Source organism: Bombina bombina, chromosome 8 (assembly GCF_027579735.1).
Source record: "Bombina bombina isolate aBomBom1 chromosome 8, aBomBom1.pri, whole genome shotgun sequence".
Taxonomy (NCBI): Eukaryota; Metazoa; Chordata; class Amphibia; order Anura; family Bombinatoridae; genus Bombina; species Bombina bombina.
Window position 1 is genome coordinate 203,511,002 of NC_069506.1, and position 16,814 is coordinate 203,527,815.

General features: G+C 34.8%; 1 protein-coding gene across 2 annotated transcripts; it reads right to left on the reverse strand.

The window, feature by feature from the left end:
* Positions 1-285: 285 nt before the first annotated feature.
* On the reverse strand, positions 286-15,680 carry RCN3 (reticulocalbin 3). Of its 2 annotated transcripts, none has more exons than XM_053690854.1 (7): positions 15,604-15,680; positions 15,054-15,283; positions 10,212-10,405; positions 4,268-4,440; positions 3,066-3,126; positions 2,227-2,426; positions 286-1,989 (listed from the first exon to the last, which is right to left on the reverse strand). In XM_053690854.1, the coding sequence occupies exons 2-7, from the start codon at positions 15,275-15,277 to the stop codon at positions 1,882-1,884; spliced, it is 960 nt and encodes a 319-aa protein (XP_053546829.1). In that variant the 5' UTR covers positions 15,278-15,283; positions 15,604-15,680; the 3' UTR covers positions 286-1,881. The 2 variants fall into 2 exon arrangements, with proteins under 2 accessions (XP_053546829.1, XP_053546830.1); XM_053690855.1 differs by lacking the exon at positions 10,212-10,405 and adding an exon at positions 10,476-10,669.
* Between the last annotated feature and the right edge of the window lie 1,134 nt (positions 15,681-16,814).

Consider the following 16,814-nt stretch of genomic DNA (forward strand, 5'->3'; position numbering starts at 1 on the left):
TTTGCTCCATTGAATTCTATGGGGGAATAGGTTATGACATGTACGATATCTTATGTTTGGCTTTTTGTGCGCGCCAGATTAGCACGAGAGCCATTATTTTTTACTTTCAACCTGACATGCACAAAAAGGTTATTCCTAGCAAAAGCACTAAACAGCGCTTCTCCAGTAATCTGGCCCTTTAGGTGCAATATATTTGAGTTTAATTGCATATCACACCGTCACATGTGCTTCAGAAACTGACAAGAGATTTACTATTCCAGTATACAAATAATAACCATGGCACAATTGTATGTAACATTGTATTTTTATTCCGATATTAGTACTTTCACAGAGGAAGTCTTTCTTGGATCACAATGTTGTAATCTTTGGCCACAGTTCTATCACATACATACAAATAAACCAAAACTTACAATATCTCACTCACCTACTAGGCATTTTATTATAGAAAGTGAGGTACAACCAACACAGCAACATATTTATGCTTTCATTAAATCTTGCAACCTTAAACTAATCCAGATACTGGATATATATATTTTTTTTCTTATCTGTTCCACTTCTGGATCAAATGTTAGAGTTGTCTCAAGAGGTGCATTGCTCTTATTGTTGTTGAAATATTAGAATCCTATTAAAAATATAAAAACATTTTTTAAATTCTGTTTTAAAAGACAGGGTAATCTGTATTCTATTACTTGTAACATTTGCATTCCAAAAAGGGTATGTTACAAATACTGCATCTTGTTTCTATGCTCAGTGGACACAAATATTGCAGAATCATTAGGGACATTTTTTTCCCCAAATTTTTCTTTTATAGTATTATAGTAAGGTACATAATTCCTGTTTCACTTACCTTTCTAATCAGATTTAATCTTTGCTACTTTTTTTTTTTAACTCACCAAATTTGCTTTGTTCTCTTGGTATTCTTTGTTGAAAGCTATACCTAGGAACCTTATATGCTGATATCTAAGCCTTTGAAGGCCACCTCTTAGTGCATTTGGACAATTTTTCACAGCTAGACAGTGCTAGTTCATGTGGGCCATATAGATAACATTGTGCTCACTCCTGAGGATTTACCTACAAGCCAACACTGATTGGCTAAAATGCAAATCTGTGAAAAGAACTGAAATAAGGGGGCAGTCTGCATAGCCTTAGATACAAAGTAACCACAGAGGTAAACCTATATTAAATATAACCATGATGGATATGCAAAACTTAGGAATGGGTTATAAAAGGGATTAATTATCTTTAATAAAAAAAATATATAGAAATTCTGGAATACACTGTCCCTTTAAATGTAGAGTAAAATCTTATTCTTTTTGTGAATAGGCTCCATAAATAAAAAGAAGAAAACAGCCCTCTACATTTCCTTTCTATAAATTACTGTAATTGTTCACATGGCTCACTTCTATCCATTACATTTTTATTTTCACCGCATTTGTTTCCCCAAGAAAATTGTATTTTATATATGTAAATAATACCATATTTTGGGATAAGTAGCTTTCCCCCCCATTTAGCTATAGTCATTCTTATGTCCAAAATGTTAAGGATTTTATTTAAACAAACAATCTTGCAAGTAAAAAAAAAAAAATAATAATATGATTCAATAGCGGCACAAAGAAAACCTTTTGTGTGATGGGGTTATTATATACATCTCTTTATGGGCCACAGCTATGTCCGTCTTATCACTTCTATATTTCCTGAGTGTTTCACAGAATTAGTAGCTGACATTTATAAAAGGAAACCTCTTTACAAAAACTAATTGACAAATGTGGCCATGTAACCCATCCTGTTTTTTTCATGGAAATAAATCGGATTCCAAGATTGATAGCACCAACAATGTGCTGATGTATAAGGAGTTCTGAAATGTATGCAAGATAAAGCCAATTAGAATTCATCATGCCGTCTTGTCAAATCTTCACCATAGTTGGTTGCTTGGCTACCGACAAACATGTTCCAATTATCCAAAATTTCCTTTCTGGTCAGTTTATCATCCTGGAAAATAAATAAAAGTAAGCACTTACATTCTAATGCCATTCTGTGCCCTATAGTTATGTTATTTAACATTTGTACCTATCTGATATACAATACAATCCAAGCACTACAGCATTTAAAATTTACTACATCCTAAAAAGTGCAGCTGTTTGATTTGATACATTCGACATCAATTTAAAGTAAATAAAAAAGGCGATGAACACGCATCACAGAACTTTGAAACCCAGCATTTATTACCTTGTCTTTGTCAGACTCATAAATGAGGTGCTTGGCCTCTAGTTCCGTGTGATCATAGTCATGAGGTAGGATCCAATGGCTGATTTCATCACGGTCCATTTTCCCATCTTTATTCAAGTCACGAAATTCCAGAAACTGTTTGCGTTCTGTCTGCACCCAATCTGGTTCTGGCCCATCATTTTCTGCACTATACATGTCACCTGAAGCATAGGATAAATGAGAAGGACAATTGTTTTTATCTTACTCCATTTGAGTCATCTGAACATGTATTTATCATATCATTTATCTTAATTTGCTATGGCTACTTAAAGTGAAGGTCCATTTTGATTACTTAATGTCCGGTTTTTAATAAACCTATTAGATTAGAAGAAGCCGGATTCGTCATTTGTGACGTCTGCAGAGGCTTCCGACGGACGGGGGGGGGAATCGCTGGAGTGACATTCAGGATTAAAAAGGTACGTTTTTGAAGAAACCAGTGAAATGTCAATTTTGATTAATTAAAGTGCCCTTGTTTTTAATAGGTTTATTAAAAAACGGGCACTAATTCATCAAAATGGACCTTCACTTTAAGTAGCCATATCAAATTGGTCGAGGGGAAACTGTTTTAGACGTATTTCAAATATGAAACAGTGTTATATCTTTACAATTTAATTGAAATTCCACTAATAATCATAGCGTCATGTGTTCTATCCGTTACAGTCTACAACTATTGCTATACAAAAGGTTTGTAGCAGCCTGATCTGTAAAACGCATACCTGATCCATCCATTCAACTACTTTTGTTTTGCGATGCAGAAAAATGTACAACTACATGAAAACAGAATAAAGGTTTATTCTCACCTATGTATTCATTGACATCCACTCCACCATCTCCATTTTTATCAATATCTTCTAAGGTTTCCTGTGAGGATAAAATTATATTTATTCCAAAGTTTTAATCTGAACATATGATGAGGGACAGAAAGCAACTACATGTTGCCCGATTTCTAATATATCTATATTAAAAGGTAAATCATCCTAAATGAATGCCAAAATATAATAATTAATTGTTACTTGTGCCTCGTTATTGATGACCAATTCTTTACAAAGATAGAAAACAGGGTTATACTTAAGGGGACATGAAACCCAAATGTTTTCTTTTAGGATTCAGATAGAGCATTCCATTTTAAACAACTTTCCAATTTACTTCTATTATCAAATCTTAATTATTTTGTTGATATCCCTTGCTGAAGAAGCAGCACACACACACTACTTAGAGCTAACTGAAAACATCTAGTCAGCAATCACAAATATGTGCAGGCACCAATCACCAGCTAGCTCCCACTAGTGTAGGATATGTACATATTATTTTCCAACAATAGATACCAAGAGAACAAAGTACAAATAGAAGTGAATTTAAAAGTGTCTTAAAGTTACATGCTCTATTTGAATCATTCAGATTTAATTTTGACTTTCCTATCCCCTTTAATATAAATCATTACAATATTTATTATTTCATAATTTTGAAAAAGGAATTTACCTTTAATTGTTTTTGGGTTTTTTAAACTTAATTTGTGCAGGGTCCATTGCCTCCTGGCATAGCCCCACAAAGGGGCTGGGGTCTCTTCAGCAAAAAAGAGAGGGGAAAGAAAGAGCGATCCATCTTGGTGTCAAATTTTCTAGAGCTGGCTTACTATTTAGTGAATGCTACAGAAACAGGAAGTCTGGTTTCTCTGCAATGTTCAGAAGGTACAGAATGCAACTTAAGGGCCCTGACATGCTGAGAACTGATGTCATTATAGGAGGTCTAAAGTTGCTCTTTCTAAATCATGAAAGTCTAATTATGATTTACTGTCTCTTAAAACAAATCCAGGGAAGCATATTCAATAGTCTCCTCCCAGAATGAGTGGCATCTCCTGTTTTACAAACCTATGAAAAGCGGTGCTAGGAGCTAAACCATTAACAGTCATTTGTGTTATATCAATGTTTAACGATATCATGAGCTTTATAGCAATTCTCATGATCTAATTGAAGTGTTACTGAGAATCCCATCAGATACTTACTGTGACCACTATGTCTTTCATGTAATCAAACTCCTCTGGGTGTAGGAAAGCAGTGAACTCCTCGCGAGTCGCAATCATGTCACCATCCTTATCTGCAATTTTAAATCGCCGCTCGTCACGTTTCATCATCTTCCTGTAGGTGTCTCTGTCAGGCACATCATTAAATTCTTCCCCTATAATAAATAGCATTTAAATATTTCAGATTTATTCATTCTCAAGAGAGACAGTAAGTAAATAAGCTAAAGGGAAAAAATAAAAAGGAATTCTGTAATATATAGATTTTGAATAGCACAAAAGCCCTGTACTTTTGGTATAGAGTTATAACCAAAACTTTACTTACTTAAATGGACATTAAACACTTTTCAATATACTTTCATCATTTTAAATTACCATCTCAGAGTTTTTAATATATATTGAGCAGTGAACAAGTGCGCATGTGCACGAAACGCGTCTGCTTGTGGATCAGTTCAAATACCTGATTGCTACCGTCATTGCTGGCTTTTCACTTTTAGATGTTTTTGCAAAGTCTTTTTACTTTTGGAATAAATATTGGATTTTATCTTTTATAAGTCCTGCCTGGAGTTTCTTCCTTCATCGACTCTCATCATATGTCGTTTTGGAAACTTTGCCCTGTTCTGAGCGCTACTCATTCCTGTACATATGCATACACTCGATGTTTGGGGCATGTTCGGCAGTTCCGCCCGGAGTAGCAGACAGTCTATAGGCTGAAACAAGGGGGTGTGTCCCCGCCCACTCTCCATAGCGCCGGTTCCGTGTCTGTGCACCGGACTCGTCAGGTGAGCGCTTTTTACAGTGTTCTGTGACATTGTGTATATATATATATATATATATATATATATATATATATATATATATATATATATATATATATATATATATATATATATATATATAATTTAGTTTGCCCCCTTTTTCTGTAATTCCATTCTGAAATTGTGAGCTTTTCAGTTCCCGTTAGACATGGAAGTGCTGAACACTGTTATATTCCACAAAGCCATTGGCTGCACACTCTAGTAACCCATTTATAACTGTTCCTAATTGGTCACAGCAGAGAAGGTAACCCAAGTTACAACATGGCAGCTCCCATTGTTTTATAGGCTCTAAAACGTTACTTATTTTAACTTTAAATACTACATCTACATGTTATTCTCAGACTAATCTTTTCTTTAAATGCATCATTGTACCTAGCATTTGTTTAGTATTTAATGTCCCTTTAAATAGAATACACTTGTACCATCTAATTCTATGAGGTATTTAAACTGGTCATGAAAATGCAGTCTTAATATTGTGACTATGAAAATAAATGGGTTTTAGTTAGTATGAAACACACTGTAGTCATGTAAAGGTTATAACCTTTATTGTAGATTTGTGAAATTACTATTTTATAAGAAGGGAGATTATATATATATATATATATATATATATATATATATATATATATATATATATATATATATATATATATATATATATATATATATATAATTTTTTTATTTTATTTTGTAAACCTCACCACCAACACGGATTAAGAGGAACTATATTTAAGATTTCTTAACAAAGTTAATTATATAACAAGGCGCAATAATCTGTTAAGTTATATACTAGGTTTGGTGCATGAATGTCAGACTACTTGGTGATGAGTGAGGTCACTAAAAGAAAAATTAATGATTGGCTTAAGTTGTATAACCACTTCTGGTGGGTGATGTTATTTACTGAAGTTAAATACTGGGGTGTTCTCTCTTAAACAGCCATTTTTGAGAAAGTTATATGCGAAATGCGCTTCAGATGACAGTAAAGTATAGGAAATATAAATGCTATTGCCCGATAATTTTAATGGATTTCAATAAGATGCATGTTTAATGCAGTGTATTCAACTTTGAACTCACTTATTACTACACAGCCGCCTATTGCTCTATATGTAAAAGTGCATTAATCACAATTGTTTTTTTATACCTCGAATATTGCTTGTGTGCATAGGGTATAATTACTCAAATCTATTACACGTTTAAATCTATCTTTAGGCCTAACAGTATAGACTGTAAATCAATTCAGACATCCACATTTATTTTATCAGGTAACCCATGTAGTTAAAAAAGGGTTTTAGCCTACAGCACTTTGTTTTATTTAAAAGGGAAAAAAATCCAAAAGGTTGGAAAAAGTTGGAGGCTGCACAAATGGAGTAAAAAGTAAAAATACAAACTTTATTGAACCATTTAAAAATGATCGCAAGCACATACTCTCAGTGGAGTTACCCCAACACACAGGGATATGCTGCTCTCCAACGCGTTTCCTGCTTAACAAGAGCACTTCATCAGGGATTTTTTATTTTATTTATTTCTTATTTAAAAGGGACATGATATGTAACATTTTACTTTGTTCTCTGTAAAAGAGAATGTATTGTGGAGCTTAAAAGGGACAGTAAAGTCAAAATTAAACCTCATGATTCAGATAGGGCATGACATTTTTATCAACTTTCCAATTTACTTTTATCATCAAATTTGCTTTTTTTCCTTGGTATGTTTTGTTGAAGGCTAAACCTAGGTAGGCTGATTACTGAGACTCTGCAGTCCACCTCTAATCTCACAGTCTGGCTGTGAATAGCTACTGTTTGTTCATTCGAGACATATAGATAACATTGTGCTACTACCATGGAGTTATTTAAGAGTCAGCACTAATTGCCTGAAATGCAAGTCTGTCAAAAGAACTGAGATAAGGAGACTGTCTGTAGCAGCTTAGGTAATCAGAGGTCAAAGTGTATATTAATATAACAGTGTTAGTTACGCAAAACTGGGGAATGGTAAATAAAAGGGATTATCCATCTTTTTAAAGATTAACATTTTTGGTGTTAACTTTCCCTTTAAAGTGATAGTAAATCCTAGCGTTTGTGAAACGCTAGGATTTACCAATGCAACAAAGAAGGGGACTTTCAGTCATGAAGTATAAAATATATTATGCTGGAAGTTCCTTTGTCTGTAGCATTCGCTGCGCGCCTCAGGCCGCCCACGGCAGAACGCTATTTTATCACTGAGGTGATTTTAGCCAATAGTGTGTTAGCTATCCAGCAAATGCCAGCTGGTCCACACGGCTATTGACTAAGAGGTGTAAACGTCATCTCGTTTAAAAAAAAAAAAAAAATTGTTCTGCTGCGGAGGGCCTGAGGCGCTCATAGCGACGAACACTGCATACAAATAAAGGAACATTCAGCTTGAAGTATTGTATGACTGAAAGTCCCTTCTAGTTTTTGCATTGGTAAATCCCACTTTAAAAATAAAAAGGATATTCCTGTACTGAATTAACCATTTTTTCCCTGAGGTAGTTTACTGCTCACTGGTTGACAGGGAAGAGTCCCAGGATCCAATTAAACAAAGTCTCACCTTAAACTTAAAGGGACATAATACTCATATACTAAATCACTTGAAACTGATGCAGTATAACTGTAAAAAGCTGACAGGAAAATATCACCTGAGCATCTCTGTAAAAAAAGGAAGATATTTTACCTCACAATCTCCTCAGCTCAGCAGAGTAAGTTCTGTGTAAAAGGTTACTCAGCTGCAGGTTTAAAAAAAAATATATAAAATGAAGAAATGATCAGCAGCCAATCAGCAGTGCTGAGGCCATTAACTCTTTTACTGTTATCTCATGAGATTTCACTTAACTCTCATGAGATTTCATATCAAACTTCCTTACACTGAATAGGGAAATAACATAAGAGTGCAAGTAAGCTTGCCCCTTCCGCTGTCCCGAGACAGACATACTAATTTGCTGCTTAGAAGTCCTTTACAATGGGATGTGGCTACTGAGAAACTTTTGAGGTAAAATATCTTTCTTTTTTACATAGCGATGTTCAGGTGATATTTTCTAGTCAGCTTTTTACAGCTATGCTGCATCACTTTCAAGTGTTTAAACATTTGGGTATTATGGCCCTTTAAAACAATTTTAACAGGCAAACTTTTTTTTTTTTTTTTAAATATACCTTTAACTGCTGATTTTTTAAATATACATGATATAAAAATAACCCTGGGTAATAAGTCCCTTTAAATATTATAACACACACGTTAAACTAAATCTGTTATCAATTATTGAATGGAGTCATAAAGTTAGTGAATGATACATTTTGGAGAAATAGCCTATTAGAAAAAATGGAGAAATATGGAAGAAAAAAACCCCCACACCCTCCAAAGTAGTAAGAATAAAACAAATATCCGAAGCATATTGTGAGGCAACACAAAACTGGCAGTCTATTCAAGTTCTGCCTGTAACCATTCTTTTAGCAGTAGATTCCTATGGGACTACTTTATTATGTTCAGGGTTACGTGGTGACATGAACTAACTAAACAAAAAGCATACCCAGGAGTCCAGCGTGTGTATACTTAGTGTGTGTCTGTTGCATTAAAATGAATGCCTTTGGGTAATTTTCTCCTGTGCAATTAAATAAGCAGGGAAATCCTCTCTTGGTATTTACTAACACTAGTAACTAACAAAAGGATTGTAACATAGTAACACAGCTGCTTTAACCAATGCCAATATGAATACAAACATTTATAGCTGTGTCTATACTGATACATGCAGCGGGATAATACAACATGCCAGCAGAGAATGAAAGCAAAAAATCCCAAAGCACAAGCAGGAAGGTGACATGCATTTCACCATAGCCATACCACAAGTTGCTAAGAAGTCAAGCATCTTACGCATTAAAGGGACATGAAACCCAAAATGCTTCTTTCAGGATTTAGAAAGAGAGAAAACAATTTAAAAAAAAAAAAAAAAAAAAAAGTTCCAATTTATTTCTTTTATCAAAGCCATTTAGGGCTCTTTCTGCAAAATAGCTGCAAACACGTGCACACTAAACTTAATTTCCTGCTTTTCAACAAAGGATCAACAAAGAAAAACAAAGAATGTGATAATAGAAGTAAATTGGAAAGTTGTTTAAAATGGCAGATAGTAACTAAACATACAAATGCACCTATCTGAATGCGAAAGGCAACGGCCGCTTGCAGGGTTCAGCTCTTTATGGTGCCGGATTTCTTCTTGTGAAAGTGCAGCACACAAAGATCCGTGCAAATACAGATTTTAGTGTGCTACACTTTCACAATTAGAAATCCAGCTTGGAAAAGAGCCGAATGCCACGGGTTGCTGCCTTCTTTCGCATTCATATAGTAACTAAATATACGAATGCACGTCTAGAGACAGGCACTTACATGTTCATTTTCAATTGCTCTAGAAGTATTGGGCTTTATGTATGCATTCAGTGAAAAGATTTAATATAGTAAAATAGATCTAGAGCAGGGGTCAGCAATCTGGGCTCTCCAGATGTTTTAGAACTACATTTCCCATTATGCTTAGACAGCTCAAAGACACTTAAGCATTATGGGAAAATTAGTTCTAAAACAACTGGAGAGCCTAGGTTGCTGACCCCTGATTTAGAGGATACATTTAATACAAGTCACTGGAATCACATTCAGGCAAAAACTATTTTACAGTACAGGGTCCCTTAAAGGAAATACAAGGCCCTAAATAATGTTTATTTAAGTTTTGATTTGGAAGTAAACTAGATTAAATCAGTGTACGTATAATAATTTGGTTTATGGATTTGGAGCAGTATGTGAAGTGGGACATCATGTGTTTCTAAAATAACTTTTATGACTAATAATCATAATTATTCAGTTTAAATGTCAATCCTGAATGCCAGTAACATTAATGTGTTTTTATCTCTTAGATAAAGCAGTGACAGATTAGCAATGAAGTTTACTGGATTTAGTCAGTCTATGAAAACCAGTCTATCCACCTCTATAACCAGGTAGAAAATATAATCATGTAGATAGTTTTCTTAATGGCAGCTATTCTGTGGTGACTGAAGCTTGGACATAATGGCAGAAGACCCCATCCTGCTTTCCCGTTTCAGGCTTTGCTTTCATTCTCTTACCTGCGTAATAACCGTAAGTGGTATTCTTGTACTCATCCCACGCAATCTTATCATCTTTGTTTTTATCATAATCTGCCCAGTGTTTGTTCACATTCTCATAGATGTACCGATTCTGTGTATGCTTAATCCAGTCTTTCAATTCTACTTGAGTAACAAAGCCATCTTTATCTTTGTCTATTTTAGCAACTATTTTCCTATGAAACAAAAATGGGACGAGAGAGAGAAAAAGACAGGTTAGAAGAGCAATTAATTAAAGATTCTCACCTACAAGATGACCATACATTTGGTTGGAATACTCCTCCCAAGAGACTAATCCATCGTGGTTCTTATCAAAGAGATGCACCTGTTTATTTACATCTTCTGAAACCCAACGCCCATGGACATGCTTTATCCAAGCCAAAAGTTCAGTGGCTGTGACAAATGTGTCATTGTCCTTGTCAATTTTATCAACAATAATTCTGCAATTAACCGAAAAAAATTAGACAAATTATTGATTTAGGCGCCTAATTATCAAGCACTCGCCAGCATGGAAAAGCTTTATTTTTTTTTTTTACTATATATATATATATATATATATATATATATATATATATATATATATATATATATATATATATATACACACATATATACACACACACACACACACACACACACTAGATGCATTAATATCAAAATTGATATTGACAAGCACAGTAATAACAAGTTAAAATTGTAAATCCATTACTATTGAAAGTTCAATTGAGGTCTAATAGACCTAAAAAGAGCATATATGAATACATATAAAAAAAAAAAAGTCCCAATGGAGGGAAAAACATCAAATGACTCCTGGTAATGAATACAGTAATCAAGAGGTTAGCAACAGTTCATAAAGTCAAAATTAGGAGATCAAAATCCTGGTCCCTTTTGGGCATCTACTTACAATCTTCTACCTCAATCAGTATGAGGCAAGGGCAGTGTAGGGAAGGTCTTGTCATAGACACCAGGGGTAGCTTGTCTCCGCGTTTTATAGTAGTAATATCCAACGTTGTCCAAATATGCAGTCACAAGAGACATGATACTTAAAGGGACACTCAATCAAAATTAAACTTTCATTATTCAGATAGCGCATGCAATTTTAAACAACTTTCCAATTTACTTCCATTAAATAAATGTGCACAGTATTTTTATATTTAAACTTTTTGAGTCACCAGCTCCTACTGAGCATGTGCAAGAATAAGTGTGTATGCATTTGTGAATGGCTGATGGCTGTCACATGGTACGTGTATGCATTTGTGATTGGCTGATGGCTGTCACATGGTACAGGGGGAGTGGAAAAAGACATAACTTTTAAAATTGTCAGAAAAAAAAAAATCTACTACTCATTTGAAGTTCACACTAAGTGCTATTGCATTGTCTTGTTATCTTGTATTTGTTGATTATGCAAATCTACTTTGTTGACTGGTCCTTTAAGTTCACTATCTTGCCGAGTCTGGTGCAAGATAGTGAACTTAATTCCACTTGTTGTACGGTATCATTTCTCTTGTGACTGCATATTTGGACAACGTTGGATATTACTACTATAAAACGTGGAGACAAGCTATCCCTGGTGTCTATGACAAGACCTTCCCTTCACTGTGCGGCCCTTACCTCATACTGATTGAGGAAGAAGATTGTAAGTAGATGCCCAAAAGGGACAAGGATTTTGATCTCCTAATTTTGACTTTATGAACTATTGACAACCTCTTGATTACTGTATTCATTACCAGGAGTCATTGATGTTTTTTCCTCCATTGGGACTCTAATATATTATATATTTTTTATATGTATTCATATATGCTCTTTTTATCAGGCTTTTTATGTCTATTAGACCTCAATTGAACTTTCAATAGTAATTGATTTATAATTTTTACTTTTATTACTGTGCTTGTGAATATTAATTTATTGTATTTATTTTATTTTGATATTATTGCATCTATATTTTTTAAATTTTCCTTTGCGTCAACTCACAAACCCCCTTCTTTTTTTTCAATAATCTTCTATATTGTGTATCTGGATTTGAGGGAATCCGGAAACATAATAGGTTAATTTTTGGCAGCATATAGATTTCTTATTTATCTTTCACAGTGCCCAGATCACATCTCCTTTTTACACATACACAAAATATATATATATATAAATAAATAAATATATGTCCCCCTTCAGTTTAATGTAACCTCCCACGATAAACCATATTTTATAGTTAATTCCATTCATTAGCCACTCGTTTAAAAAAAGAAAAAAAATGAAATAGTTTAGAGAATAAAATGGAACTAATGATGGAGCAGATCACAGGTCTTAAAATCTATTCTGCAGCTCTTCAATTCATATCTTAAAAAGGACCTGAAAACATTAACCCCTTCAGGTTGACAAGTGTGTTGTAACAAGATGAATAATGAGCTACTGTCTAAGGATTAAAAAGAGATGGTAGTTAGCAAATGTGCTCTTATGTCGAAGTTAAAAGGACACTACACCCAAATGTTCTCTTTCATGATTAACATAGAGCAGGCAATTTTAAGCCACTTTCTAATTTACTCCCGTTATCAATTTTTCTTCGTTCACTTGTTATCTTTATTTAAAAAGCAGGAATGTAAAGCTTAATAGCCAGCCCATTTTTGGTTCAGAACCTGGGTTATACTTGCTTATTGGTTTGATAAATGTAGCCACCAATAAGCAAAAGCTATCCATGGCGCTGAACCTAAAATGGGCTGGCTCCTAAGCTTAACATTCCTGCTTTTTAAATAAAGATAGCAATAGAATGAAGAAAAATTGATTATAGGAGTAAATTAGAAAGTTGCATGCTCTATCTGAATCATGAAAGAAAAAAAAAATTGGGTTTAGTATACCTTTAAAGGGACAGTGAAAACCAAAACAAATATTGACTATTTAAATAAAGCTTTTAGTGTAGATAAAAGTTTTCCATATACATAATAAATAAGACAACTGTATTATTCTAAAATAAATAACTTGCATATCATTTCTCAAAAATAAACTTGTTGCACCTGGGTGTTATCTACATTCTGTTTACAGAGCTAACAGTTCAACAGATTAAATGTATTTGCTAATAGGCTTCACTTTAAACTACAGATAACAGCATTAAATACATGAGTGCTATAAAATAACACCTTAATATGGATACACATATTTAGATATCAAAAGCTTAGTTTGCTATACAGAACTCAAACAGTGCACATTGTTGTAATATATCTCTTCTAAGCATTCAACTAATGCCTTGTATAGAAGAATAGATGTCAGCTCTGCCACCGCTAGGACAGGGAGTGATATTAAAAAAAAAATAAAAAAAAATATGTTGCTGCTGTTCCTTATGTACTACATTCCTCCTCCTCCTTAAAAAAAAAAAAAAAAAAATAATCCAGATTTTGCCACGTTAACAATCTGGAATCTTCCTTGCCCCCTCTAGCTTCTTGTGAGGGTGGGAAATGTTTACATAGATACTCCCAAAAAGGCTGTTCCAAAGCTACAGCTGCTGGGAGGTGGGGAGTAACGTGATCAGACAGCAAATTTAGTTTTTCAGTGATATTCTCATTTACTTTCAAAGTGATCCAAATGGCTATGCTTATGCACACTGAGTGCAGCATTTCCTAAAAAGGTTTCATGGACTGTGCAGTGGTTGTATTACGTCAGGCAGTTAAACAAGCAGGAAGCTCGCTGGATCCCTAATGCACTACAGATTACAAGGAGATGCAATATGCATTGTGAGCAGCACATAAAGTATATAGCATTTATATTGTAATTATTGTGCATAACTACACCAGATGATGATGGTGTCACATTTCCCATTGAGAAGCTCTTTCACACATCTTACTAAAATCGCTTCATTGCTTGGCTTCTCAAGCACGTATAAGTATGGTGTGGGGCATATAGATTTATGGCAACTACAGGTATTTATATAAAGTGAGAACAGCACTTGGCATAACTGGAATTCCTAGACAAATCACTGCCCACTATTGACTGTTAAGGACATTCCTTCACTTTTAATACATTTGCTATTCTGTAAAACAAGACTAGTAGCAAAAACCCTTTCCTGTATTAGACGAGTATTTTCACAGCCATTGTTATCTCCAAGTGATTCTTCAGTAAGTCTATAATAGGAAAATGTACTGTAAAATATTTTTTTTTTTCCCCATTGACTTGTTATACCAATTGTAGGCTTATTCTGTATATAAAAACTTTTTTCTTGCTCTTTGAAACCACAACCCAATAAATGGACTGAGCTTGCACAGAGACAAGTGAGATTTCTTTTCTCCGGTCTTGTTTACATAGCTTTTCTGTATACATTCCTGCAGTACTGACATTTTAAGTATAGGTTGTGACTTCAAAAGTAAAAAAGCTGCTATTAAAAATGACAAATTAAAAAAAAAAGGTACACAAGTTATTTGTAAACAATTTAATACACTCCAGCAGTAAAACTGATCATTGGGAACACATTGAAAGGGATGAATTGTTATAATACACTGTTCCTTTAAATCTTAAATACATACCCTAAGGGGAGTGTGCCTTTTTCACATTATATGGTTTAATCCACTACTGCCCTGTGTGGAGAGATCTTTAAAACTAAATTCACAAGTTTTTTTTAAAAAAAATGGGAGCTTGGATAATATACTACAAGACCCACATTTCTCTTTCAGTTATGTTTAATGTAACCCTCTCCGTATGTTAAATTTTGCACTTTTAATTAAATGTCAGTTCTAATCTAGAAAAATTGCAAATCCTGCAAAATACACAAAACTGAGAGTCTTTTTAATGATACATATTTGCATCAGTTATTGTTCCTATGATTTCAGTTAATCATGAGTCCCTTACCCTAGTCTTTCTTGACTTTCTTCTGGGGTCAACTGATCAAAGGTCTTAGCTTCCTCTTTTCCCAGAAAAGCTTCATGATCATACTGGAAGTCCTTGCTGTCATCGTGGTGATGGTCACTCAGGTCCTTGCCATGATGGACACGATCCTTTTTCTCTGGAGGTGGTTTACATATAACCAAGGAGGCACAGAGTGCCACCAGAAGACAAAACCACAGAGATTTCATCTTGCTCTATGGGAAAGCATAGAAAAAATATTTATTCCATGAACATAAAAACGTTAATGATAAATGATGTACCCATTATCATCACAGTAACAATGTATCAGCTACTTAGTTTATTTTATCTAAACAAAAACGCCTTTACCTAGATTTAGTTTATAGCAAACGCGGCAATTCCTATAGACTGGTAAACTTTGCAACACATTTTTTTTGCACAATTGTTACAAGTATCAGTATATAAACAACACACCAGGTCTCAGTACAGTTAACAAATAAAAATTAGCGGATTGTAAAATCCCTTGACAAACTGACACAAAACCGCATCACTTTACCTAGAAACACAGCTCCACGGGTCAGCAATCAAAGGATAATTCTGACTATAAAGCTAAGCTACACTGCCGCTTTAAAATGTTCATTATAAGGGGCGGTGTCAATCAGCGCTCTAACCAATTATATTTTTATTTTGCTTCAACCAGGCGTGTCCACAGAACGTTCTGGACTACAGTGAGGCCGGTGATTGGCTGCTGCTCGCCACGTTGACACGAGCACATGTGTGTATGTGTGGCTGGGTGTAGACGTGCATTAGTTGGGAACGCGCATAGCGGAAAGGAGTCGAGTTCTGGTTGCCGTGTTGGTATTTTACTACACATTGCTGATAAAGTGACTGATAACATCCAACAGGCAAAGATGGAGTCTTTCTATATTAGGAGACGAGTATTTGTGTACGTACCTCATCACCACTCGTGAGGATTAGGCTGCACGTTTTCAGTTACATTGTTATCAGCCGTTTAATCCAATGTAGTTAGCTAATTTGAAGTACTCACACATTCTGATTATGTTGCAGCAGATGATAACACTAAAGGCGTGTGGCTGCCTCCCTAAATTCGCTTCAGGACAGCTCTGGACCATGTTGCTTGGTCAAGAATGTTGACACCCTACAGCACAATTGTAGATGACAATCATGGCACCCAGTGTAATGCAATCCCTAGACCCCCACCCAAGGGACTTATTTGATATACAGTAGTTTTGCCTGCAATACATTTTACACTTATGTAGTAATAGCAACAGCCTGTGTTTAAACATAGGTTAAATACATAGTTTAAGTACCACTCAGGAGCCACAGAGCAGTGCTTGTCCTGGACAGAAACGGTCATCCAATAAGCAGCAGTAGTCGCTCAGCTGGTTGTGTGACAACTGCTACTGATTGAGTCAGTGGTAGTTTTCTGCTCAGGACCAACAGTGCACTGCATCTCCCAAGGGGTACTTAAAATATGTTTATCCATTTGCAGGTGTTAAACACAGAGTTGGGGTGTTGCTAGTGTTAAGATCACATGCATTTTTTTCTCTAGTTATCACCCTTTCAAGACCAACAGCAAAATATACATTTGTGGCAAATTATATAATGATTGCAGATGGACAGGTTTGCAAGTAGAGAGACTGACTACCTGCAATCAAGTTAACCTTGCACAAGAGCTTTCTTGTGCAAAGCACCCTGCTGTTGTGAAACTGATTGCACAAGAGGGCATGTCAAACAAGTCACCCC

What these genes read in the sequence shown, in the direction of transcription:
- RCN3 (XM_053690854.1), bottom strand. Translation starts at nt 15,277, where the DNA reads ATGAAATCTCTGTGGTTTTGTCTTCTGGTGGCACTCTGTGCCTCCTTG. An exon ending in CACTTACGGTTATTACGCAG is followed by an intron (nt 4,441 to 10,211) that starts GTAAGAGAATGA and finishes TATTTATTATAG; the next exon opens with GGGAAGAATTTAATGATGTG. An exon ending in ATGAGTCTGACAAAGACAAG is followed by an intron (nt 1,990 to 2,226) that starts GTAATAAATGCT and finishes TTTATTTTCCAG; the next exon opens with GATGATAAACTGACCAGAAA.